The sequence below is a fragment of the Mobula hypostoma genome, chromosome 1, assembly GCF_963921235.1.
Source record: "Mobula hypostoma chromosome 1, sMobHyp1.1, whole genome shotgun sequence".
NCBI lineage: Eukaryota > Metazoa > Chordata > Chondrichthyes > Myliobatiformes > Myliobatidae > Mobula > Mobula hypostoma.
Window position 1 is genome coordinate 168,806,084 of NC_086097.1, and position 26,245 is coordinate 168,832,328.

At 41.1% G+C, this 26,245-nt stretch overlaps 2 protein-coding genes across 3 annotated transcripts in view; one reads left to right on the plus strand and one right to left on the minus strand.

The window, feature by feature from the left end:
* The window catches only part of cep76 (centrosomal protein 76), a 75,868-nt gene extending 52,134 nt beyond the window's left edge, over positions 1 to 23,734 (minus strand). Inside the window, exons 1-5 of one of the 2 annotated variants that reach the window (XM_063040877.1) lie at positions 23,642 to 23,734; positions 19,537 to 19,692; positions 15,465 to 15,543; positions 10,071 to 10,295; positions 8,893 to 9,078 (exon numbers count right to left, since the gene is read on the minus strand). In XM_063040877.1, coding sequence (XP_062896947.1) covers positions 8,893 to 9,078; positions 10,071 to 10,295; positions 15,465 to 15,543; positions 19,537 to 19,692; positions 23,642 to 23,704 — 709 coding nt within the window. In that variant the 5' untranslated portion in view covers positions 23,705 to 23,734. Of the gene's footprint in view, positions 1 to 8,892; positions 9,079 to 10,070; positions 10,296 to 15,464; positions 15,547 to 19,536; positions 19,693 to 23,641 lie in introns of both variants that reach the window. The other variant, XM_063040873.1, reaches the window with a different exon arrangement.
* A 347-nt stretch (positions 23,735 to 24,081) lies between these two features.
* The window catches only part of psmg2 (proteasome (prosome, macropain) assembly chaperone 2), a 64,873-nt gene continuing 62,709 nt past the window's right edge, over positions 24,082 to 26,245 (plus strand). Inside the window, exon 1 of the mRNA XM_063059621.1 lies at positions 24,082 to 24,238. Coding sequence (XP_062915691.1) covers positions 24,173 to 24,238 — 66 coding nt within the window. The 5' untranslated portion in view covers positions 24,082 to 24,172. The remainder of the gene's footprint in view (positions 24,239 to 26,245) is intronic.

A 26,245-nucleotide genomic window follows, 5' to 3' on the forward strand; every position in this document is an offset into this window, starting at 1 on the left:
ATTTTCCATAGGGTCTTTTGTTCTACCACAGCCTCCAGTGTGTCCAGTTTGACTCCTATGACAGAGCCAGCCTTTCTAATCAGTTTATGGAGCCTGTTGGCATCACCCATGTTGATGCCATTGCCACAGCACACCACCGCATAGAAAATTGGACTGGCGACAACAGACTGGTAGAACATGTGGCCTGCGTACTCCAAAGGACCACAATCTCCTCAGGGAGTAGAGGTGACTCTGACCCACCTTGTACACAGCCTCTGTGTCGGTGCTCCACTCAAGTCTGTCATCCAGATGCACCCTCAGGTACCTGTAGGTCCTCACCACATCCACATCTTCACCATCAATAGTAACAGGGAGCACTGCAGGCTTAGTCTTCCTAAAGTCTATTACAATCTCCTTTGGCTTACTGATGTTGAGCTGCAGATGATTTGGCTTGTACCATTTGACAAAGTCCTCCACCAGGGCCCTGTATTCATCCTCCAGTCCTCCATTTATACACCCAACTATTGCTGAGTCATCAGAGAATTCCTGCAGATGACATGACTCAGTGCTGTATCTTAAGTCCAAGCTGCACAGGGTAAACTGGAAGGTAGCCAATACGGTCCCCTGTGGGGCCCTAGTGCTGTTTGACACATAGCTTTGAAGCCACACAAACTATGGTTTGCCAGTCAGGTAGTTCATTACGCAGGATACAATGGAAGTGCCAACCTGCATTAACTGGAACATCCCCCCCACCCCCCCAGCAATGATGTCTGCATAGTATTGAAGGCACTATAGAAATCAAAAAACATGATCCTCACAGTGCTGCCCTACTTATCCATATGGGAGTAGTCTCCGTTCAGCAGGTAGATGACAGTACTGTTGACTCCAATGTGCTCCTTGTAGGCAAACTGTAGTGGATGAAGGACAGATCTGACCACGGGTCAGAGGCGAGTCTGGAACCAGCTTCTCTAGGATCTTCATGATGTGAGGTCAAGGCCACTGGATGCTAGTCATTCAAGACTTTCGGTTGGCCCTTCTTGGGTACTGGGACATGATATTTTCCACACAGTCAGGACCCTTTCCAGACTGAGACCGATTGAAAATGTGCTGGAGAACTTTTAATGTGGGCACCAACGTTGTTTAGAATTTCACCATCAACAGTAACAGTAATAGAGTGCCAGTTGTGAGAAGGATTCAGAGGCAGTTGAAGGTCAATGGCTGAGGACACAATATGAAATATTAACTAAAGAAATAGGTTACCTCCTCTGTAAAAAACACCAAGTAGAATATATAATTAATAAGTAATAATTCCAGGGAAGGCCTTGCCTTAGTAGCATGTTTGTATTGACACATCATGGCAGTGATATATATCAGCGATAATAAACCTGATTCTGATTCCAGGCGAGTTCAAGCCACTCTCCAGTGTTTGACCACATTAACTGGGTTGACACCACAGTTGTCAGTTGAGGAAATTATTTCAAAGTGGCAGGTTAAGGTTTCACCTGCATTTAGCTGAAGTGAAGTGAACACATAAGGTTTAACTGTCATTAATAAAACTCCAACAGGTCAGCTCTTAAGAACAATACATCATCTTCAGCTAAATACTCACTGCAAATTGTAACAGGTCGATTATTTTTGTTGGTCAACATGCAAATTAGCTGACAATTCTGTCAAAAAAAATTGAACAGCAGAGTTCAAAGGTAATTTATTGTTAGCAAAACTGGTTTGAGCTGTTTAGAAAATATGGAAAGTGCTGTTGAAATACATTTCTTTTAATAACTCAAATGGTAGTAAATTCATGGAATTATTTCTGATTGAAAGTTCATACCATTCAAAAATTTTGCCACACAGCACTATCCAATGGCACAAAAGTCTAAAGAAAGAGTAATTGGAATTATTTTTATTACCATCATATCAGCTAATTTATCAACTGTACTGATTTGTCAATATTCAAATACAAATGGTTTTGAAAAATCAAACTTTTTTTAAAAAAATGACAAGCCATATACCAGTAGTTAGGAAATTATACAGATGAACAAAATGTTGCAACTTTTGCCAGATATCCCTTGTTCAATTAATAAACTACATATTTGGTAAAATTGGGGAGCTGTTAGATTCCATTTTATCCCATGCTTATGCAAAAACTGCATGATAGTGTTATATATTTAATATTTCAGTAATATTTGAGTAATATTGCACACAAGTTGCACCCATTATTCTTTATGGGTTACACGCAAAAGTACGTGAATAGCACATGTTGTTTCGCCATCATGTCTTATGTGCACGCCTCACTAAAGTACAAGTATACACAAATTATCCCCGAGTTGCCGTATTTTTCTTTTGATTAATTTCTGGAGATATGGAACATAACAATGGTGATGAGCAAGTTTTAAAAACAAACATGAGAGAACTACCTACCTCTTGAAGCTCAGCAAGACATTTGCGCTATAGTTAAAAAAACATGACACGTGTTTCTTTAAAAGGGGACAGAGATTGTAGAGTTGAAGAAAAAAAAGGCAGAAAACTGACAAAAGTCATGGTACAAAAACAGTGAATATCAGGTGACAATCATATTTTAAAACGAAACTTATGGATGGCTACATCGGAAAGACAGATGTGTTCAATTACACAAAAGATAACTGGGAGATGTACTCAGAATAAATTGAGCAGTATTTTGAAGCAAATGAAATAGCCAATGAGAAACAAGTGCCAGTTTTGCTAAGTGCAATAGGTGGATGATTATACAGTTTACTAAGTTTAACTGCTCCAACCAAGCCAGCCAAAATGAGCTTTGCTAATAGCATGAAAGTATTGCAGGAATAATTAGAACCAAAACCATTGTTTATTGCAGAACACTTTAAGTTTCATAAATGGAATCAAAATTGAAGAGAAGCCCATTTTAGCATACGTAGCTGAATTGAAGTAGTTGTCTGAGTATTGCCATTTCAGTGATGGGGTTAATTATTCACTGAGTGATCATTTAGTTTGTGGAATCTTGCAAAAAAAAATTCAAGAAGGCTCCTAACTGAAGTGCAACTCAGAGTTAAGAAGAGCAGTTGAAATTGTGTATTCAATGAAAACAGCAGACAGATACAAGTGAGTTGCGGTCAGAAATGAAAGTGAGCGTGATCAAAATTGCAACACCCAAGCAAGATCTACAAAATTGCAAGACCTACCTGACCGAATAAATTGTGCTATCATTGTAGCAGGGGCTCATATACACCAGACCAACCCAGGTTTAAAGGCAAAACTTGCAGAAAATGCAACAAGGTAGGACACATACAAAGAGCATGGTGGGCAGAGAAAAATAAATGAACTGCACAGAGAATGGAAAAAGCTAAAAGGTTATGAAATTGCAGTTTCAAAAAGAGCAATAATCTGCATACTGCTGATGAAAAATCTGTTAACGATGAGATTGATTCAGGACTGAGTAGCCCTGAGATCTATGACGTCAAAACCAACAAGACTAACAATTTGGCTCACACTAGAAGTGAATGGAAAATTAATTAAAATGGAATTGTATACTGGCTTCATCTTGCTTCTGCCGATGTACAGACAGAAGCTGAAACAAGAGGCAGCATTAGTTAAAATCGTCCACTGTTGGTCTGACCAATTGGGCTCCGTGCTACAGGACTACTTTGATGACATCAACTGGAATGTCTTTCATGATAAGGATGCCCCGGAACTCACAGCAGAGGTCACGAGCTTCATCCAGAAATGCATGAAAAATGTTGTCCCCAAGAAACTGGTCAGGGTCTTTCCAAACCAGAAATCCTGGATCAACAGTTCCGTGCGAGCAACACTTATCGTGCGACATAGAGCTTACATTGCTATTAATCAGCAGGTATTCAAGATATGCAGCTACAATCTGCGCAAAGTCATCATGGCGGCGAAACGACAATACAGGGACAAGATCCAGACACAACTCTCCACCAACGCATGCAGCTTATGGGAAGGTCTACACACCATCCCAGACTTCAAAGCCAAGTGCAGTGGTGCTGCAAACATCACTTCCTCTCACCCAGATGAGCTAAACCTTTTTTCTAAAATAACGCTCAGTTCGATATCACCAACACTGAACCCCCAAAGGGACCTGCATCTTGGTCATCTCTGAGGCTGAAGTATGCTGAAGTTTCCAACAAGTGGACAGTCACAAGGCTACCCGGACAGCATCCCAGGGTGGGTAATCAGGATTGCACGGCACAACTGGTAGGTGTGTTTATAGACATTTTTAATCTCTGCCTCTCCCAGTGTAGAGTGTCTTCCTGCTTCAAAACATTCACCATTGTCCCTATACCTAAGAGGCCAATGTAACATGTCTGAACAATTGGTGTCCTGTTGCACTCACCTTAATGATAAACAAATACTTTGAGAGGCTGTTCAAAGACTACATCTGCAGCATGCTACCACCCAAATTGGTCCCCTACAATTCACCTACCGACACAACTGATCGACAGATGACACAACAGCCATAGCTCTACACACCATCCTTACACATCTGGAGAAGGAGGATGCTTACGTGAGAATGCTGTTCTTGGACCACAATTCAGCATTCAACACCATAGTTCCAGCCAGGCTTAACAAGGAGCTCAGAGATCTTGGCTTTCATCCTGCCTTGTGCAGCTGGATCCTGGACTTCCTATCAGATTGCCAGCAGGTAGCAAGAGTGCACTCCCTCACCTCTGCCCCTCAACACAGGTGCCCCCCAGGGACGTGTCCTAAGCCCCCTCCTTTAATTTCTATATACCCATGATTGTGTCGCCACTCACAGCTCCATTCTGCTAATTAAATTTGCTGACGATATTACATTGATTGGCTTAATCTCAAATAATAACGAGGCAGCCTACAGAGAAGAAGTCCTCACCCTGACACACTGGTGTCAAGAAAACAACCTCTCCCTTGATGTCACAAAAACAAAGGAGCTGGTTGTGGACTACAGGAGCAAAGGAGACATCAATGGATCTGGGGTTGAGAGGGTGAACAGCTTTGTGCTCCTTGGCATACGCAACACTGAGGATCCCACGTCATCTGTAAGGTGAAAAAAACCACAACTGTGTCTCTATCACCTCAGACGGTTAAAGAAGTTTGGTATGGGTCCCCAAATGCCAAGAACTTTCTACAGGGGCACAATTGAGCACATTCTGACAGGCTACATCACTGCCGGGTATAGGAACTGTACTTCCCTCAATTGCAGGACTCTGCAGTGAGTGGTGCAGTCAGCACAGTGCATCTGTAGATGTGAATTTCCCACTTTCTAGGACATTTACAAAGACAGGTGTGTAAAAGGGGCCTGAAGGATTATTGGGGACCCGAGTTACTGCCAATCACAAACTGTTCCAGCTGCCACCATCCGGGAAACTGTTCTGTAGCATGAAAGCCAGGATCAACAGGCTCTAGGACAGCTTCTTCCACCAGCCCATCAGACTGATTAATTCACACTGATACAATTGTATTTCTATGTTATATTGACAATCTTGTTGTACATACTATTTATTACAAATTACTATAAATTGCACATTTAGACAGAGACAAAGGTTTTTACTTATGCATGTGAAGGTTTCTATATATATATATATATATATATATATATATATATATATATAAAAAAAATTAATTCAGTTCAGGCATTCCACAAAATGAGTTTGAACAGCATTTCAAAAATTGTGAACTGAAGCCTGCAGATATCTAACTAAGAACTTATATTGGTAAAAAGATAACTCCTGTGAAAATGACATTTGTAATAGAGAAATACAAGAACTAACAAGTACATTGAGCTCGCATGTTGTAAAAACAGGAGGGCTAGCATTATGGGGCCGTGATTGGCCGAGACAATTACAGTTTGATTGGAGATCCATCGCCTATTTGCATATAACATTCCCTGCAATAGAGACAACTGAAAGCAAATTAATAAAGGTATTGGATGATGCTGCAGCAGTGCTCAAGGATAGCATTGGAAAATGCAAACATATCAAGGGTGTTAAATGAAAATGCCACACCCAAGTTTTACAAAGCCCATTCTCTATGATAAAGCAGCCAATGAGCTGGATTGCATGGAGACTGAAGGGATTCTTTCCAAGGTTGAGTTGAGCCCATGAGCAACACTGGTGGTCCCAGTAGCCAGGAAGGATAGGTCTGCGAGGATCAGTGGTGATTTTAAGGTCACCATCAACTCAGTATTGAAGGTAGCTCAATACCCTCTGCCTAGGATAGAGGACATCTTCACAAACCTTTCTGAAGGAAAACACTTCAAAGTGGACTTAACTGAGGCCTCCCTCCAGATGGAGTTGGAAGAAGAATCCAAAGTGTTTCTCACCACAAACACTCAGAAAGGGCTTTATCACTATAATAGGCCTATTTTTGGAGTAGCATCTGCACTCCGGCAGAAAGCTGTGGACTTGGTGCTGCAAGGCCACTCAGGCACTCAGTAGTACCTGGATGACATCATTGTTACTGCTGAGGACAAGAAGGAACAACTCCAAAATCTTAAGACAGTGTTAAAAAGATGAGACGATTATGGGCTTAAAGCATGATGTGACAATTCTTTAAACCAAGCATCACTCATTGTAGTCACACCATTCACACACAAGAACTACACAATTGTGCTGAGCACATTCAAGCAGCAGTGGATTGCCCAAGGCCAAAGGACATGTCACTGTTGCAGGGTCTTTTTGGGATTTGTTAATTACTATAACATTTTTCTACCAAACCTGGTTACCACACTCCACCCCCTGAATTCATTACCACAGATCAAAAAGAAATGGCAATGGACAAAGCAGTGTCAGGTGGCTTTCCAAAAGGCAAAGGAAATGGTGACGTCAGACACGATACTTACACAATATGATCCACATCATCCAGTGAAGCTTACCTGTGATGTTTCACCTTATTGTATAGGTGCAGGTATGCCACGTAATGAGTGATGAATATGAACACCCCACAGCCTTTGCATCACATTCACTTACCGCTGCAGGGAAAAATTATGCATGGATTGACAGGTCTTGAGCCTGCATTGGGGTATAAAACATTTCAACCAGTACTTGTATGGGAGAGAGTTTGCCCTCATTACTGATGATCAACCACTATTGTTCATTCTCAATTCACAAAAGGGCTTTCCACTAACTGCAGCAGCACGAATGCAGCAACTGGCCCTGTTTCTCAGGGGACACAATTAAGAGTTTGAATTCAAGAGGACAACCAATATTGAAAATGCTGATGGACTGTATCGTTTACCCAAGGAAAGGGCAATACCTGAAAAGTTTACAAAAGAGGTTACTCCAATGCAAATCGAATGTCTCCCAACTACAGCAGATCATGCAAAGGGAAACCAGAAAAAGACCCTACACTGTCTCAGGTCACCATGGCAACCCAAACTGGCTGGAATTTACAGCGGAAATTCCAGTTCCCCCATTTTTACCAGCTCTGAGATGAACTTGCTTTTGATGGGGGTTTCCTTGTGTGGGGATTGTTGTACCAGCCAAGCTGAGAGCTGAAGTGTTGGAGGAGCTACATGCTGGTCATCTAGGCATGGTCAAAATGAAAGTGGTGGCTTGACGCTTTGTTTGGTGGCCTGGGATAGATCAGCAGAGTGAGCAGCTTGCTGTTACAACAGGATGCTGTAATGTTGAGTTAGGTTTATGGGTCTGGCAAATGATACAGAAAAGCATTCTCTGGGATATATTAATCATTTATTTACAAGTAGTAAAAATTCGACCAAACATTTGTGTTCCCCAAGTTACAGACACTAGAAAAATTGAATATTCAACAAACATACTTAGTTAAAAGTGCAGAGAGTATACCTTCTCAATCATCTTGTGCATCCTTGCCTAAAACAAAGGAAGCAGAGAGTAAGCAGCTTCCATGTGCTATTTTATATATCCAGATCATTTGAAACTGGACACCAGGCAGCCATCCAATGGGAGTAGCAGCTGCAGTTTCTAAACCAACCAATTACAATGGACATACATCAAAGTTGCTGGTGAACGCAGCAGGCCAAGCAGCATCTATAGGAAGAGGTGCAGTCGACGTTTCAGGCCGACTGCACCTCTTCCTATAGATGCTGCTTGGCCTGCTGTGTTCACCAGCAACTTTGATGTATGTTGCTTGAATTTCCAGCATCTGCAGAATTCCTGTTGTTTGCAATTACAATGGAAGTGACTTTTGACAATCAGAATAAGGCACATCCCCACAGGACAGATGCCAGAAGAAAAGTATTCAGAGCTGTTAACCACTTCCTGCAGTCACAGAATCAACTCCTATAACCACCTTGGGGAAGCCCGAGAAGCTGAGATTGTTCATAGCCACAACTCTCAACAGTCAAGCAGAGTAACCCTCCCTGTCAAGAAAGATGTTACCCCACAAGAGTAAGAAATCCTCCACAGTGATTAAATCTTTAGTCCTGAATGGGACTATTTAAGATTTACAATGCTGTTAATGTCTGTAGAACAGTTATATTATACAGTATATATAGTTGAGATGCATTATGGATCGTGTTGGAGTTTATAGTTAAGCAGAGAGGAGTGTTGTGCATTTAATATATCAGTAATATTTGAGTAATATTATAGTAATATCCAGTTTGATTAAGCATTCTTTGTTTATACAATTCATTACAGGTTATGTGTAAAAGCACGTGAATGGCATATGTCATTGCACCACATCATACGTGTGCCTCACTAAAGTACAAACGAAGCAAACACAAGTTATCCTCAGGCTTCTGTGTTTTTCTTTTGCTTAATTTCTGTTGATACAAAACATTTCAGACAGAATGTCTATCAATGCAGAACCAACAAGCAAGTGCACTAACAGTTCAGAAGCTGGACTAAAAAGCCAAACAGGTTGTGCTTTGAACAACAATGTTCACACTGACCAAAACCAATCAATACATAAAAATATTTAATCAAGATTTTTAAAAAGTCTTACCTACACCCAATAACTCCACTGACATGCTCATTTTTCCATCTGGTGAACTCAGCAGAGGCCGCCATTCTAAGTAGTGTGACGCAATCAGTGTTATTTCACTGGAAGTATCTGTCTTTGTAAGAACCATGTGCACAGGATCACAGATTGATAATAACGTTGTTGCATCAGCCATCTTACTGCCATCACCTGGATGCAATTGGATAGCAAGATTTAAAAAATCTAATTACTTGAGCTACAGGCTAGGTTTTCACATGACATAGAACACCACATGGCCCATCAAGTCTATGCCTGCTCTCAAAGCAATCCCATCTTTCCACACTTATTTCTCAGTCACCTATTTTCTATCACATGCCTGATTTTCCCACCAGCCACCTACAGTACATCCAGGAGTAATTTACAATAATTAAATTACCAACTAGCTTGCCTTTGGGACTTGAGAAGATGGAAGACAGATACTCATGCAGGCACAGGGAGAACATGCAAACACCACACAGGCAGTACCAGAGGTTTGGATTGAACCCATGTTGCTGGAGCTTTGGCATCAGTACTATCCACTGAGAAGCAGGGCCACAGTGTTACGACAATAAAATTTATGATGAATAATTGGAGAAAAATCCTTTTTTGTGACTGGTAGGATGTCAATAAGTCTAATAAAGAAATTTACCATTTAATGAATTTCTCCTGCGTTAGTACTGTGTGGTCCTCAAGCTTCTGCTTTTGAAGTAAATACTGCTTTTGCTCATAAGTGAGGTTTACAAGTTACTGCAACAGAAAAGCAGAAATCTGGACATGTCCCCTTCTCGTTACTACCATAATGAGGTGGTACAGGAGCCTAAATTTTTTCTTCCCTTCCAGAATCACGCTGTTTTCAGAAAGTGCAGACTCATATTAGGTAGTATTGATTGAGAAGAGCAAGTATTTACAACAGAAATCCTAACCAGTTTTCCATTTGGCTAATTTAGGATACTGGAGACTTTCACACACCAACTACTCTAGTAGACACTTGACAATTAGTCTGGGAAATGTAGCCAAAATCTTCTGACTGCGTAATTCAGTATTACAGAGCCTTAATGATAAACATCAAAGACACTAAAGGAAGCCCATTATTCTTCTAGAATGTAGACATTAAATCATTTTTATTTTAAATCTATTATAAACAAACCTTAAGCATCACTTACCTAAACTGTCTTTATGAACTTCCAGCAGAAAACCATCCTGCAGATCAGGCTCACAGGCACATGGCACAGGCTTGGACTGGAAGCGCTGATTTCGGAAATGCAAATAAAGTTTAAACGTAGAGCACACTTGCCCTGGTAAAGGTTGTGGCTCTTGTAAATGCTCCAGGAATGCTCTACCACCCAAAACCTGAAGGTACAGATTTCTTCTAGTAGGATCAATGTTTGCTGCAACATGAATGGCAAAACATAAATGTCATCCGCCTGCTTAAAAAGATTTGCATTTAAATAACACCATTCGCAAGTTCAAGATGACTTGAAGGGCTTTACAGCCAATGATCTACATTCAAAATCATCTGTTATAGCATTGCTTTGTTGAACAAAGCACTTCAATTAATTTGTCCTCATCTGAGCTGTCTGGGCAAATATCTAAACTTCCATATTCATTTATGCCAAAGGTAGTAATGAGATAAAAATGAGTAATTCAGTTTCTTTAATCTAAAATATTAACTGATCTTCTTTGCACATGTGCGCTTGACCTGCTGAATGTTTCCAAAATTATCCCATTTTATTGGTTGCTGAATAAATAACTTTTGAGCACATATCTGAGCTGTCTGGGCAAATATCTAAACGTCCATATCTGTTTATGCCTGTTTTAAACTAAATTTCTGTTTGCTCTCTCATGTTTCATAAAAGGTGCCTTCTTAGATAATATATAGCATGTCCAAAGCACTGCAAAGAAGAGCTAATGTAGATTTTGTGTTCAGACCTCTGGAACAGGACTTGTACTTAAACCAATGTTTGCAAGAACAAAATATATTTAACATACATTTTGTGAACTACAGTAATTTCCTTAAATACACATATAATGCAGCTCAAGGAAATTAAGTAGAAGAAATAAAATACATTACTTCCAAAACAAAGTAGATGCCTTAATCTGACCAAAAATTATTTAACCCAGTCACAATTTTTTGTTTGCCGCACTAATAGCACTTATTGGCAACATCTCAAACTACCATGACAAAAACTCCCATATGACACTAAGAAAGCTGCTGCCTCACAGTCCCAGTATGCTTGGTTCCATCCTGACCTTTCGGACCACCTGTGTAAAGTTTGCATATTCTCTATGAACACTCCAGTTTCCTCCCAAATGCCAATGAGCAAATTAGTGGGTTAACTGGTCACTATAGGGACCAACAGTTGGAATGGGTTGTTTTCAGATTGGAAGTAACTAGTGAAGGACTGAAATTGGTAACTATTAAAGATCTGGAGGAAAGGAAGAACATGCAAGATTTCTATGAGAATGATGTGCTCAATTTCTATGATTAAAACAGAATATAGACCGATTTAGAGGGTGGGCAAAGACTGGGAAATGGAGTTTAATATGGGGAAGTGCAAGTTCATACAATTTGGTAGAAGTGAAAAGGTAAGAATGGATCAATATTTGATCAATCAAAAACAAGAGGGATATGGACAAATGTCACAAGGGAACTGAGGCCAGCTTAGATCAAATGTGGTCATATAAAATGAAGGGCCAGGTTTGAAAGATCTAAGGCCTTCTCCTCCCATTTTTGTGTATACTATAATTGCCCATGTATTGTAGGCAAATGGAAGAATTTGGGAGAGCAGATCAGAACATGGGGAAAATAAAATAGGATTAGTATAGGTGTCCCCCGCTTTTCGAACATTCACTTTACGAAACCTCACTGTTACAAAAGGTCTACATTAGTTCCCCGTTTTCGCTATCAGAAAGTGTTTTCACTGTTACGAAAAAAAAATCAGCGCGCGATAAAAGGCAGTGCGCGCCCCGAGCAGCCGCTCTCCCGCGGATTCGGAACGGCATTCTCGCCGGCATTGCTCAAACACGTGCCTGAGAGCAGCCATTTGCAAGATGAGTTCTATGGTATCAGGAAAGCCTAAAAGAGCTTGTAAGGGTGTTGCACTTAGCATAAAACTAGACATAATTAAGCACTTCGATCGTGGTGAACGAAGTAAGGACTAAGTGAGTTTGGCTGGCGAATGTGATGTTGAAGAGGTTTTGGCATCCCATGACCAAGAACTGATAGATGAAGAGCTGATGCAATTGGAAGAAGAAAGGATAACAATCGAAACCGAATTCATTAGCGAAATGAACGTGAAGCAACCGTGTGAGATTTTCGCTGCAATGATAAAGTACGACTTTAATTTTGAAAGGGTACGTCGGTTTAGGGGATATTTGCAGGATGGTTTGAGTCCTTACAAAGAACTGTATGATAGAAAAATGCGTGAGGCTCAGCAGTCAAGCAAGCCATCCACATCAACCACAGCAGAGATGAACCTCGACCTTTGACATCAAGGTGGGCAGTCATAGGAGAAGATGAGCTGCCTGCTCTAATGGAAACAGACGACGAGATGACACCCCAGTGTCCCACTACCCCACGATTTGCGGAAAATGCAGCGGTAGCCGGGAGGCACACAGCACATCTTTAAGAAAAAAGTCGAAATAAACATGCTAATTAATTAGGTGCCGCCCGACACGTAATTGTCCGCCCAGATCAGAGACGACGCAATCGGAAATTGGCACTGACCTGGGCCGACAATTACATGCCAGGCGGCACCTAATTAATTAGCTTGTTTATTTCAGCTTTTTTCTTAAAGATGTGCTGTGTGCCTCCCAGTTACCGCTGCACCCCTGCATGCTTCGCGGATCAGTATCGGTCGCCTGGAGGGTGGGGGGCCACTGCACCACCCAACCTGCAACGACTCAGCCTAACACACCATCATCAGTGTGCTCAGTGCTGTCTTCCCAATTCCAGTAAGTGGTACTACACTGTACATACATTATTTCTACTTTATATCAGCTGTGTACTGTTAAGTGTTATTTGGTATGATTTGGTAGCTTCATAGCTTAAAGGTTACTGGACAGCGCTTGCGCCGTGTTTTTGCCAACAGCGCTTGCGTGAGATTTTCAGCCGACGGCGCTTGCGTGAGATTTTCGCTACGAAGAACAGTGTAGTAATGATTGTAGAAAAGTATTTCTACTTTATATAGGCTGTGTATTTATCATATCATTCCTGCTTTTACTATATGTTACTGTTATTTTACGTTTTAAGTGTTATTTGGCATGATTTGGTAGGTTATTTTTGGGTCTGCGAACGCTCACAAAATTTTCCCATATAAATAAATGGTAATTGCTTCTTCGCTTTATGACATTTCGGCTTACGAACCATTTCATAGGAACGCTCTACCTTCGGATGGCGGGGGAAATCTGTATGTGACCAGAATAAATAGATTGGCAAGTACTTAGTGGGTCAAAGGGCCTGGTTCTAAAACTTGTGACTACTATTCCAGATCATATTTCTTTAAACAAACATTCTGGGATTTGGTCAGCATCGATTAGAAACATAGAAAACCTACAGCACAATACTGGCCCTTCGGCCCACAACGTTGTGCTAAACATGTCCCTACCTTAGAAATTACTAGGCTTACCCATTGCCCTCTACTTTTCTAAGTGCCATGTACCTATCCGATAGTCTCTTAAAAGACCCTATCGCTTCCGCCTCCACCACCGTTGCTGGCAGCCCATTCCATGCACTCACCACTCTTGGAGTAAAAAAAAACTTACCCCCGATATCTCCTCTGTACCTACTCTTCAGCACCTCAAACCTGTGTCTTCTTGTGGTTAATTGGTGGGGAAAATAGTGTATTCAATATAATTGGATTCTTGCCAGAACTACCATATATACACTATATTTAATCAGTAAAGCTTATTACTTCACACAAACTTTGTATGATGAGATAGACCTGGCTAACTGCAGGATCTCTCACCAGAGTTCACCCACTTCTTATTCTTCCCACTGCACAGAGGACAAAAGACTAACAAGATGAAACCACAAGATGAAATAGTGATTATTGCGGAGAGCTAGTTTGCCTTCACCCAGCCAAAGGAATAGTGGGTGTATTAGATCAGTAAGCTGTGGACCACTGCGCACTGAGTATTTATCTGTATTAGCCCCTCAGTTAAGATAAACATTCCTCTTGCTAGTTAAATTGCAATAAAAAAGCAAAAGATTGAGATTTTGTAGCAATATATCTAAGTTCACTCAATATTAAAGGCAACATTTCAAACTGATAAGGCCACAAGAAAATGAAGAATTCTAGACTTTATTTCAAGTGGCTTAGAATATAAAAAGCTACAAATGTATCCAAATCTTTGTCCTCAGATAGTCTACTCCAAGCAGCATTACAATCAGGCTCAATGGACATTTGATGTAGAATACTACAAATTATTTAGAGATACAGCATGGAATAGACCCTTCTGGCCCTTCAAGCTATTCCGCCAACAACCCCGATTTAAAACCTTAGCCTAATCACAAGACAATTTACAATGCCCAATTAACCTACCAACTGGTAGGTCTTTGGACAGTTGGAGGAAACCGGAGCACCTGGAGGAAACCAATGCATTTCGAGCTCCTTCCAGAGGATACCAGGATTGAACTCCAAACTCCAACAATAGTGTCTCGCTAACTGCTACACTACCGTGGCATTTCAAAAAAAATAAAAAGACTTAAATTTGAACAGCTTTTCATGATACTATAATAGATTTATCTGAAACTATGAAAGAGGCTGGATAGACATCATGGCCCAGATATCCTATTATTCTCTATTGAAACTCTAGTTAAATTAAATTTGACCCCACTAACAATTTTTATTTACAAGTAATAATACACCAATGAAAAACACATTAATGGATGTGGAGGTCAGAGAGTGAACAGCTTTAAGTTTCTCAGCATAAATATTACATGGTCTGTACATTCCGGCTGCATGAGAAAAAGGCACAACAGTGCCTCTTTCACCTCAGACAATTGAAGAAGTTTGGTGTGGGCCCCCAAGTCCTAACAACTTTCTACAGGGGCACAATTGAGAGCATCCTGACTGGCTGCATCACTGCCTGGTATGGGAACTGTACTTCCCTCAATCGCAGGACTCTGCAGAGAGTGGTGCGGACAGCCCAGCTCATCCGTACACGTGAACTTCCACTATTCAGGACATTTACAAAGACAGGCGTGTAAAAAGGGTCAGAAGGATCATTCCGGACTCATGTCACCCCAACTACAAACTGCTCCTTCTGCTACCTTCCAGGAAATGATATTGCAGCATAAGAGCCAGGACCAACAGGCTCCAGTACAGCTTCTTCCACCAGGTCATCAGACTGCTTAACTCATGCTGACACAACTGTATTTTTATGTTATATACTATTACAAATGACTACAAATTGCACATTTAGATGGAGACCTAATGTAAAGATTTTTACTCATGTATATGAAGGATGTAAGTAATAAAGTCAAATTTAAAAAAATACTAAAAATTAAATAGATTTGTTTGTGCCCAAATAAATGAACTGCAGGAAACACTCACTTTTCTTTAGTTCACGTGGCTCTTTGTCTACAAAATGTGTGGCTGGTTTTGAATTGCTTGTAGCTTCTTTATCTGGAACCTTCTGGAAATTAAAAATGGTTGTATTTCAATTAAGTTCACATAAAGGAAAGAGCACTTGTCATATTAGAAGATGGAATTAAAGGATTTACAAGCCTTTGGAATTGCAGTTAGACTTCCCTGTATGAAACCCGAAGATTGTAGACCAATGTGAACATAAAGCAGATACTTCATAGAAAAGAATGATCGAAAATAAATTAAAAACAATAAATGTCTAAGGCTTGAAGAATTGAACGGAGTTCATAGGATTTGGTTTCAAAAGCAGATGACATGGAACACAAATTACTGAAAACAGATATGCCATTCTTGTTAACTGTTACAATTACAATCATTCACTGTGTTCCTTTGAAACACAGAATCTTGTGGTCATAATATGCCGCACTGTATGAAATAAAGATACCACAATACCTAGGTGAATGAAATATTCTGATATCCAAACATCAATGCCCATATTTTTCATAATATGCAGCACAGATCCCCCAAAGAGCTTAAGCACGAGAGCATCAGAAATAGATGTATCTGTTGGTGATTTCACCTCTCAAGCTTGGTCTGCCAATGCTAGAGCTTGAGTATACCCAATGACTGAGCCCCCACATCACTCATGCAGAAAATTCCAAAGGTTCTCTCCCTTCAGAAGAAACCCCTCCTCATCTCTGCTCTGAATGTCCAGTCCCTTATCTTGAGAAACTAATCACATGATTTTCGACATCCCAGGGAAAGGAAATATAACCCCGTATCTATTCTGCTAAGCCTTGTATTAATTTTGTATGCATCTATGAGAATGCTCATTCTTCTAAATGGTCAGGTATAAGCCCAATCTGCTTACTCTCTCTTCAAAGGAAAAAGTCTCCAAATCAGAAATCAATCTGGTAATTCTTCATGGTCAAGAGAATTGAACAGTACAAAATACTTCAGATAAGTCCCACCAGAGCCCTTTATAATTTCCGTGAGACATTTTTACTCTAACATTCAAATCCTCCTGTGATAGAAGCCAACAAAAGGTCTTCCTAATTGCTTGCTGTAAATGTACATTGGGCGTTCAGTGTGCAAAAGACAAATTGTGCAACACAAAAAGAAACAAAAATAATAAATGAGCAATAAATAGAGAACATAAGATGAAGTGTCTTTTAAAGTGAGCCCATAGGCTGTGGAAACATTTTAATGATGAAGTGAATTTGAGTGAAGTTATCCCCTTTGGTTCAAGAGCCTGATGGTTGAGGAGTAATAGCAACTGTTTCTGAGCCTGGTGGTGTGAGACCTGAGGCTCCTGTACCTGCTTCCTGATGGCAGTAGCAAGAAGAGAGCATATCTTGAGTGGTGGTGGTCCCTGATGATGGATGCTGCTATCTTGCAACAACATTTCCTTTAAATGTGCTCAATGGTGGGGAGGGCATTACCCGTTATGGACTGGGCCATACACACTACATTTTGCAGTATTTTCCATTCAAGGGTACAGGTGCTTCCATACCAGGCTGTGATGCAGTCAGTCGATATACTCTTCACTACACATCTATAGAAGTTTGTCAAAGTTTTAGGTGTTATGCCAAATCCTCATAAACTCCTAAGAAAGTAGAGATGCTGCCATGCTTTCTTCATAATTGCACTTGCATGCTGGTCCCTGGACAGTCCTCTAGAATGATTAAAAAAACTGAGGAATTTAAAAGTTGCTGAACCTCTCCACCTCTAATTGACTGATGAGGACTGGCTCATGGACCTATGGTTTCCTCCTCCTGAAGTCAATCATCAGCTCCCTGACCTAGACCCATCATATAAATGTAATTGCAAAGACAGTGCCTCTATTTCCTCAGGAGTCAGCAGATTCAGCACGTCACCAAAATCCTTGACAAACTTCTATGGATGTGTGGTGGAAAGTATGCTGACTGGATGCATTATAGCCTGGTATGGGAACACCAATGCTTTTGAGCGGAAAATCAAATTCGACCCAGTACATCACGGGTTAAGCCCTCCCATTGAGCACATCTATATGAAAGGTCACTGAAAAACAGCATCCATCAAATATCCTCACCACGCAGGTCGTGCTCTTTTCTCGCTGCTGCCATCAGGTAGAAGGTACAAGTCTCAGGACTCACACCACCAGATTCAAGAACAGCTATTATCCCTCAACCATTGGGCTCTTGAACAAAAAAGGATAGCTATACGCATTTATTTCTTGTGTTCTCACAACCGATGGTGTCACTCTTTATCTTGTCATTTCACACTCTCATTATTTATTGCTATTTGCTCATATTTGCATTTGCACAGTCTGTTTCAATGATCCTGTTTACAGTTACTGCTGTATAGATTAGCAAAGTATGCCCACAGGATAAAGAATCTCAGGGTTGTATGTGGTGACATGCATGTACTCTGATAATAAATTTATTTTCATCTTTGAACAACCTCTCAAAACACTTCCTCACTGTGGATGCAAGTGCTACTGTACGACAGTCATTGAAAGTCTTCATCCATTCACATTGTGTATGTGTACTTGAAGCCTTCCTGTTTCCTCCTTACGAATCATACTGATACCCAGCTTAGAATCACCAAAAAAAAACTTGAATATATTACACATGGTGTCCTTATTTAAATCAGTATGTAGGTGTGAACAGCTTTATTCCAGCAGTAATATTTGCAACAACCAATACAAATAATAGCCCATTAACCCTATTTCATTTTCTGTTCATACCTTATATTCTGTTTGGGTAGGCTCCGACCTCATGGCATGAACATCGATTTCTCAAACTTCCACCATTTCCCACCCCCTTGTCTTTCTCTCATGTTATCTCCTTGCCCTCCCATCACCTCCCTCATGTTATCTCCCCACCACCTTTCTTCTTTCTTCCATGGCCTTCTGTCTCTTTCACCAATCAACTTCCCAGCTCTTTGCTTCATCCCTCCCCCTCCAAGTTTCACCTATCACCGGCCATTTCTCTCTCCTCTACCCCCACCTTTCAAATCTACTCTTCAGCTTTTTTCCCTCCAGTGCTGCCGAAGGGCTTCCGCCTGAAATGTCAACTGTACTTCCCCCCCCGCCGCCCCATAGATGCTGCCTGGCCTGCTGAGTTCCTCCAGCATTTTGTATGTTGTTCAATGATTACTATGATTCTTTTCAACTCATTATTTAACTTTCATGTTGTCACCTTCCCTTTAGCATCATATTCCTTAATTTCAAGTCACCAAGCATCCTAAAATGCACTTTATTCTATTTTTCAAATTCATATTACTGCATTTCCTTGGTCATTTCCAAAGAAAGATCATGGATTCAATGGGCACAAAAACTGGCCCTTCAGCCCAATGTGTCCATGCTAAACATCAACACCACCGTCTGCACTACCCCCATTTAGCAGTTTTCTATACCTTGGTGATGTACATACCCTTCTAGGTACTGTGAAAGATTCAGTCTCCATCACCCATAGTCACACATTCCAGATTCCAACCACCTTCTGGGTGAAAAAAATCCTCCTCTGTACTCCTCTAATTCTCATACACTCCACTCTAGACCAATGTCCTCTTGTTTTAAAGGCCTTCAGTATAGGAAGTAGTTTCTCAATATCTACCCCTATCTATGCTCATCATTTTGTATACCACTTCGTTTTCTTCATTCTCCACACTCCTTTCATCTCTTCGGCCTCCTCTGCTCCAAGAAAACAAACAACAAATTCAGCTTATCCAGTCTCTCCTCATAACTGAAATGTTCCATTCAAGTCAAACTTCCAGTGAATCTCCTCAGCATAATCACAAGTTCATAAGAGTATGGTGAACAGAACTACATATTGTACTCCAACTGTGATTCAAATTGTTTTATAAATTTGTACTATAATCTCCCATGTCAGATTCCAATGTCCAAGTAATACAAGAGAAATACAACAATTCAATACATTAACAGGAGTTTAAACACATTTCTGTACACTAAGAGCAGTAAACACAAATCAAACATATTTTTAGACTTTCATTTTGATCCTCTGAAAGATGCCATTCATTGCAGTGAAATACTTACAGTTAAAAAACTGAGTTCCTTCATGACATCATCTACAATTCCCCGGCGTTGTAAGGCTTTTACAAGATCAGCCTCAGACAAACCTTGTGAACTCTTGCCTTGTTCATCTTGAAATGACTCTGATAAAATGTCTCTGATTCTTTCATGAATGTTCATCTGGTCAAAAGATATTCAGCAAGCTATTAACATACTGACTTACAGGTTTAAAACTAACTTTATAATGATTAAGTGCATTATCTTTCAATGTTTATTATTTATCTTGGTCCTCTGGAAAAATTACTCCTTTGATATGCAACTTATGAGAGGTAAAATAACTTATCTTGTTTATCATGAAAGAAAAGACACAGTTGCTGATTATTTCCAACACAGATGAATGAGGGGGGGAAAAAAAAGTTATGTTTTAGGTCAATGACTTTTCATCAGAATATTCTAATGAACATCGAGCTGAAATATTAACTGGCTTTCTCTCTCCACAGAGACTAACTGACTTTCTAGAACGCAAACACGGCAAAATCTGCAGAGGCTGGAAATTCAAGCAACGCGCACAAGAAAATGCTGGTGAACGCAGCAGGCCAGGCAGTATCTATAGGAAGAGGTCCTCTTCCTATAGATGCTGCCTGGCCTGCTGCACTGACCAGCACTTTTTGTGTGTGTTGCTTGACTTTCTAGAAATTGTTTTCTAATACAGACTACCAACATTTGCAACTTTTTAAAATTTTCGCTCCTTAATCTGTAAGATATGCAATAAGTGCAGCTACTATATAAAAGTTTAAAATCTTAAAATACATTGGATTTAAAATTTAAAAACTGAGTCTCAGATGGTTTAAAGCTGATACTCTCTTATCCTCAGATACATATTTAAAACTAACCTTGATTTACTTTGTTTAAAGTTTACATGGAAGTAAGAAACAGTAGCTTTCAACTCCAAAAGCAAGTAGTAGAAAGGCAAGTGTCAATGCATCCCCTTATACACGAGTCTATATGCATATGTACAGATATCAGAAATAAAGACATTTAAATACTTCTAGTGTATGAGCTACTCTAGGCCTTAAAAATATTGTAGTTAAGATAACAACTTATTTGCAATAAGTTTTAATCCCAAAGTTACTGCTGTGTGAAGTTATTTGGTAGATGCCTCACTGTCTGAACAAAGATCAGATATTTTCTTTACTCCTAGATCAGTAAAGTTTGTATAATTCTCCAGCACATTCTGCTACATGAGACAACCTACTTAGGAAAAAAATATAATAATGCAAGAACAAAGAATAGAAAGCATAAAATCTATCGAGAAAATATTATTCTTTATACCATATTGCCAGTATTATACCAGTATAATACATTGACAAACAAGTGTTTTTACTAGGGTAAAGTTACAGATCTCTGCCCATCAGTACTATGCCCTACTAAGAATGGAAACATGTTACAAGCTGTAAAGAAAAGTAAGATTAGAAAACTTAAGGCTCCAAGCATTATTTCCCCATATCTTGCTTGATACAGGTGTAAGGGAACATAATGGGGAGAAGTGTACATAATTCGCAACAACTGACATTGAGTTGGAGTTTCGCTTTAAAAGCTTGGTCTGACATGATGACATTGTTATGTAAAGATTTTTAGTGCACTTTTGTGTTTGGGTTTTGTAGTTCAATAAAATGTGTTACATGTTTCGTTAAACATAAAACTCCTCACTGTTTTGTTTGTGAAAACCTACACAGGCATGGCCCAAGTGAACTGGAAGATGAATAATATGATAATATTGCATTGGTTACATTTTTACAAATTTGAGTATTTTGAGGAGATGGCCAAGATGACTGACAAGGGCAGAGCAGTGGATGATGTCTGGTGATTTTAGTAAAGTATTTTAAAGAGCCCATCATGATCAAGAAGATTAAGGTGAATAGGATCCATTGTGAATTGATAGTCTAGATTCAGAACTGCCTTGCCATAGAGATTGAGAGTAGCAGCAGAAGGATGTTATTCTAGCTGGAGGTCTGTAACTAGTGGTGTTCCTAAGGTTCAGTGCTAGGGCTTCTCTAGTTTGAAATATAAAAAATGACTTGATAGAATATGTACTAGGGCATGTTATACAGTTAATGGCAGGACCATTGATAGCACTTATCTATAGAGAGATCTTGACAAACAAGTCTATAGCTTCCTTAACGTGGCCACACAAACAGATAGGATGCTGAAGGAAGTGTACGGCATGCTTTCTTTTATCGGCTGGGGCACTGAGTAACAAAGAGTAAGGAAATCATGCTGCAACTATACAAAACGTTGATTAGGCTGCACTTGAAGAATTGCATGCAATTCTAATCACTCCATTACAAGAAGGACATGGAAGCTTAGGAAAGGGTATTGAAGAGGGTTTACCAGAATGTTGCCTGAATTAGACAACATGAGCTACAAGGAGAGGCTGGACAAACTGGGGTTGTTTTCTCTGGAGTGTTGGATGATGAAAGGAGACTTGATAGGTTTTATACAATTATGAAAGGAATAAACAGTCTGAAGCTTTTTCCCCAGGATAGAAATGTCAAGTACTAAGAAACATGCATTTAAGGCGAGATAGGGAAGTTTAAAGGAAATATACAGGGTCTTTTTTCTTTCTTTTTACAAAGTGTGGTAGATGCCTGAAACAGGCTACCAGGAGTAGCATAGGAACCAAATGTGATAGAAGCATTTAAGAGGCATTTAACATGAACATGCAGGAATGGAGGAATATTGCTCTTGGATGGGCAGCAGAGATTGCATTTAATTCAGCATTGTGTTCAGTGAAGACATTGTGGCCTGTTCTTTCTCTCAACTGCTTTCTGTTCTACACTCAGGGTCAAAATGTTTAATTACAGGTCAGTCATTCAAACACCAGTACAAGTCCTTCCTGGCTTATGAATGCCTGACTTATGAGCACCACATTCAAGTAAGCTTTTGGGGGAAATGGAATAATAGATGACAATAGATCCAAGGCACATTCTACCAGCTGGGAACAGCACTTATTCATTGAGGCCAGCTGGTGGCAGCTCTTCCCCAGCCTGTTTGCTATACAGACATCCCACCTCTCTCCCGCATATCGATAGCAGCTCCCTATAACAATTGGTGCTGTGATCCTCTGCTACACACCGTTTATGTTCACTTCACTGAATAACAGAACCCGGTCATAACCTGGGGATTGCCTTTATTTGGTAAAATGCAAGGAAAAAAAAGTTGGGTGCAACTTTAGAGTGTTGGCATCGTCTCATAATATTTTAGATGCAGCAGACATTCATGAGGTTAGTTCCAGAGATTATTAAAGGTGCTGAGGTAGGGAAAACATTGGAGCACATGGTGCCTTAGGGTCTATGAAGTATACAACTGAAAAAAGGTGAAAAATTGCCTACTTAAGACAAATGCAGAGGAAAGCCTGCTCTCAGAGGGCTGTGGGCATTTTGAATTCTTTACCCCAGAGAGCTAGGGACAAAATAGGTTATCAAATATACTCAATATCACGACTGGCAAGCATTTAAGTTAAAAGGAAGTCAAGCAGTATGGAGAAGTGGAATTATGGCACTGCACTGCAGCTAATTTTGAGCAAACATTTCAAACATTCCTGCAGCAAGCACGATAGACCACTCATAATCCTGCTTCGTAATCACGCCAGAAATGCACACACCATTTGGATCAAAAACAGCTGCTGCACTTTTTGGTAAAATCGGATTACAAAGTGTTAGTGTTTAGAAGAGGCTGTAGGGACGTCACCACCGATGACAAAGACTACTTATGAGGGGAGAGTAGCTTTATTCGCCTCTGTCCGAAACAAATGCAATGACAACTCGTGAAACGCTGGACCCACTTCCCTTGGGCAACCGGGAAAGTTACAAACTCCCACCTGCGAGGAAAGGGGCCTGAAGCCCACTGTCTGAGGGTGGTGGGCAAACACTCTCATACTTAAAATACCTAAGTTCACTGTCATAGGCATTGATGGGCACCTGGTGTCAGAGGACTGGGACGTGTTTCACTTGAGCCTCACTTAAGACTACCTGACAAACGCCAAAAGCCTCGGCAAGGGGTGGGAGCCGTTCGGAGACTTGGGGTGAGAATGGATCATTGCACTGCTCGGCTCACCATCGGAACTCACCTGGGTCAGCTGGTTGCGAACGATTTGCCTCAGCTCGGAGGCTTTCTCCAGCGACAGCGACATGCTCCCCGAGGCCCCAATCAATCCGGCCGACAGGCACCACCACTCGCTGACACCGCCTCTTTCATCGTCAGCAGTCCACCAATCGGGCCGTGGTAGCTGAGACCCCGCCCCCTCGCCAAATGTCACTCAATCCGACTTCCGCCTCGGCACGCCCCGGTCAGACCCCGCCCCTCCCAATGACTGTTCACACAGCACCAAGGGGCCTCCGAACGTTCAAAACCGCCGCCAAAACCGAGCGGGAATTTCCACCTGCCCATTACAAACGCCTGATCAACTTTATTTTAAATAAAGTCCAAACATCCCAAACTATAATTCCCAGGCATTATATTTATTTATCAGCGAGGAAAAGTAATGGAGATGACATTCAAGGTGACGCAAGTGCCCCGAGACTGCCAGATCAAGTGAAGTCACGAGTGACGTCATTAGAAGACCAGCCGGTGGCGGCGACGAAGGCTTCGGGGACCCGGGATGACTCTGCTGTTCGTCTCAAGTGGGGCCGCGGCAGTCAGTCTCCGGGGCTACACTTTCATCATGGTCAGTAGCCACTTGCGTGCTTCTCGTTATCCGCTCCTGTTGCTCTGAAAAGATGACCACCGCCACTCACGTTTTCTACCTGAGAAAGGAATGAGTCTGTGTTTCAGCGCACTGGCATAGTCCTCTGGCACATGAGATTATCACTTCCCCTGATTTTGTTTGGTGGAGAAAGACGTTAGTTAGGACAGTGGGAGCTTCTTCTCTTGGTGTCCCTGGGGAACAATAATATTGCAACAATCTGCTGCAAGTAAGTTTTTCATTGCACATGTGCATATGACAATAGACCGTAGTATGTGTGTGTGTGTTGGAGTAGGATGTTTCTGGTCAAAATGCTCGACGAACTAAGCAAATCAGGCAGCATCTGTTGGGGGAAATGAACAGTTGTCATTTCAGGCCCAAACTGTTTATCAGGGCTCGGGCTGAAACGTTGACTGTTCATTTCCCTCAATTGGTGCTACATGACCTGCTTAGTTCCATCAGCATTTTGTATATATTGCTCAAGATTTCTGGCATCTACAGATTCTCTTGTGTCACTGAGACAAGATGTAGAGTCTCACCAAGCCTAACATCAAGCATATCTTTACCACCTCTCTTTCTCCACTTTACGAAGAGATTGCTCCCTCTGTGATTCCCATGTCCATTTGTCCTCTCCCCCGCCGCACCCTACAAAGCGGCTAAAGTGTTACACCTGCTCATTCACATGATGAAAGTCTCGGTTGAAACGTCGACTGATTACTTTTTTCCATATACGGTGTCTGGTCTGATGAGTCCCACCAGCATTTTGTGTGTGTTGCTTGGATTGCCAGCACCTGCAGATTTTTTCATGTTTGTGCTCATTCACCTCCTCCCTCACCTCCACTGAGGGCCCCAAACTGTTATGAATGCGTAATCAAAATCAATATATCAATATATATTGATGATACATACTCACAGGATTATTCAAATATTACATAAATATTAAATGCACAACATAAGCAGTAATTCCAGATGAAGCAACACTTCACCTGCAAATCTGCTGGGGTTGTCTCTTGAGTTTTGGTGCTCCTGAGGCTGTCCTCCTCTACACTGGTGAGATTCATCGTAAATTTGGGGACCACTTTGTCAAGCACCTCCTCTCTATCTGCCAAAAGCAGAACTTCCCAGTGGCTAAACATTTTAATTCCCATTCCCGTTATGGCATGTTAGTCCTCGGCCTCTTCTTGTGCCAAGATGAGGCCACTCTCGAGGTGGAGGAACAACATTTTCCAGTCCCTATATACTTCCATCCCCCATCAGGAAGGTCTCAAAGCTCTACGCTTCTTTTTGGATTCCAGACCTAATCAGTTCCCCTCTACCACCACTCTGCTCCGTCTAGCAGAATTAGTCCTTACTCTTAATAATTTCTCCTTTGGCTCCTCCCACTTCCTCCAAACTAAAGGTGTAGCTATGGGCACCCGTATGGGTCCTAGCTATGCCTGCCTCTTTGTTGGCTTTGTGGAACAATCTATGTTCCGTGCCTATTCTGGTATCTGTCCCCCACTTTTCCTTCGCTACATCGACAACTGCGTTGGCGCTGCTTCCTGCACGCATGCAGAACTCGTTGACTTTATTAACTTTGCCTCCAACTTCCACCCTGCCCTCAAGTTTACCTGGTCCATTTCCAACACCTCCCTCCCCTTTCTAAATCTTTCTGTCTCTGTCTCTGGAGACAGCTTATCCACATGTCTACTATAAGCCTACTGACTCTCACAGTTATCTGGAATATTCCTCTTCTCACCCTGTCTCTTGCAAAAACGCCATCCCCTTCTCGCAATTCCTCCGTCTCCGCCACATCTGCTCTCAGGATGAGGCTTTTCATTCTAGGACGAGGGAGATGTCTTCCTTTTTTAAAGAAAGGGGCTTCCCTTCCTCCACTATCAACTCTGCTCTTAAACGCATCTCCCCCATTTCACGTACATCTGCTCTCACTCCATCCTCCCACCACCCCACTAGGAATGGGTTTCCCCTGGTCCTCACCTACCACCCCAC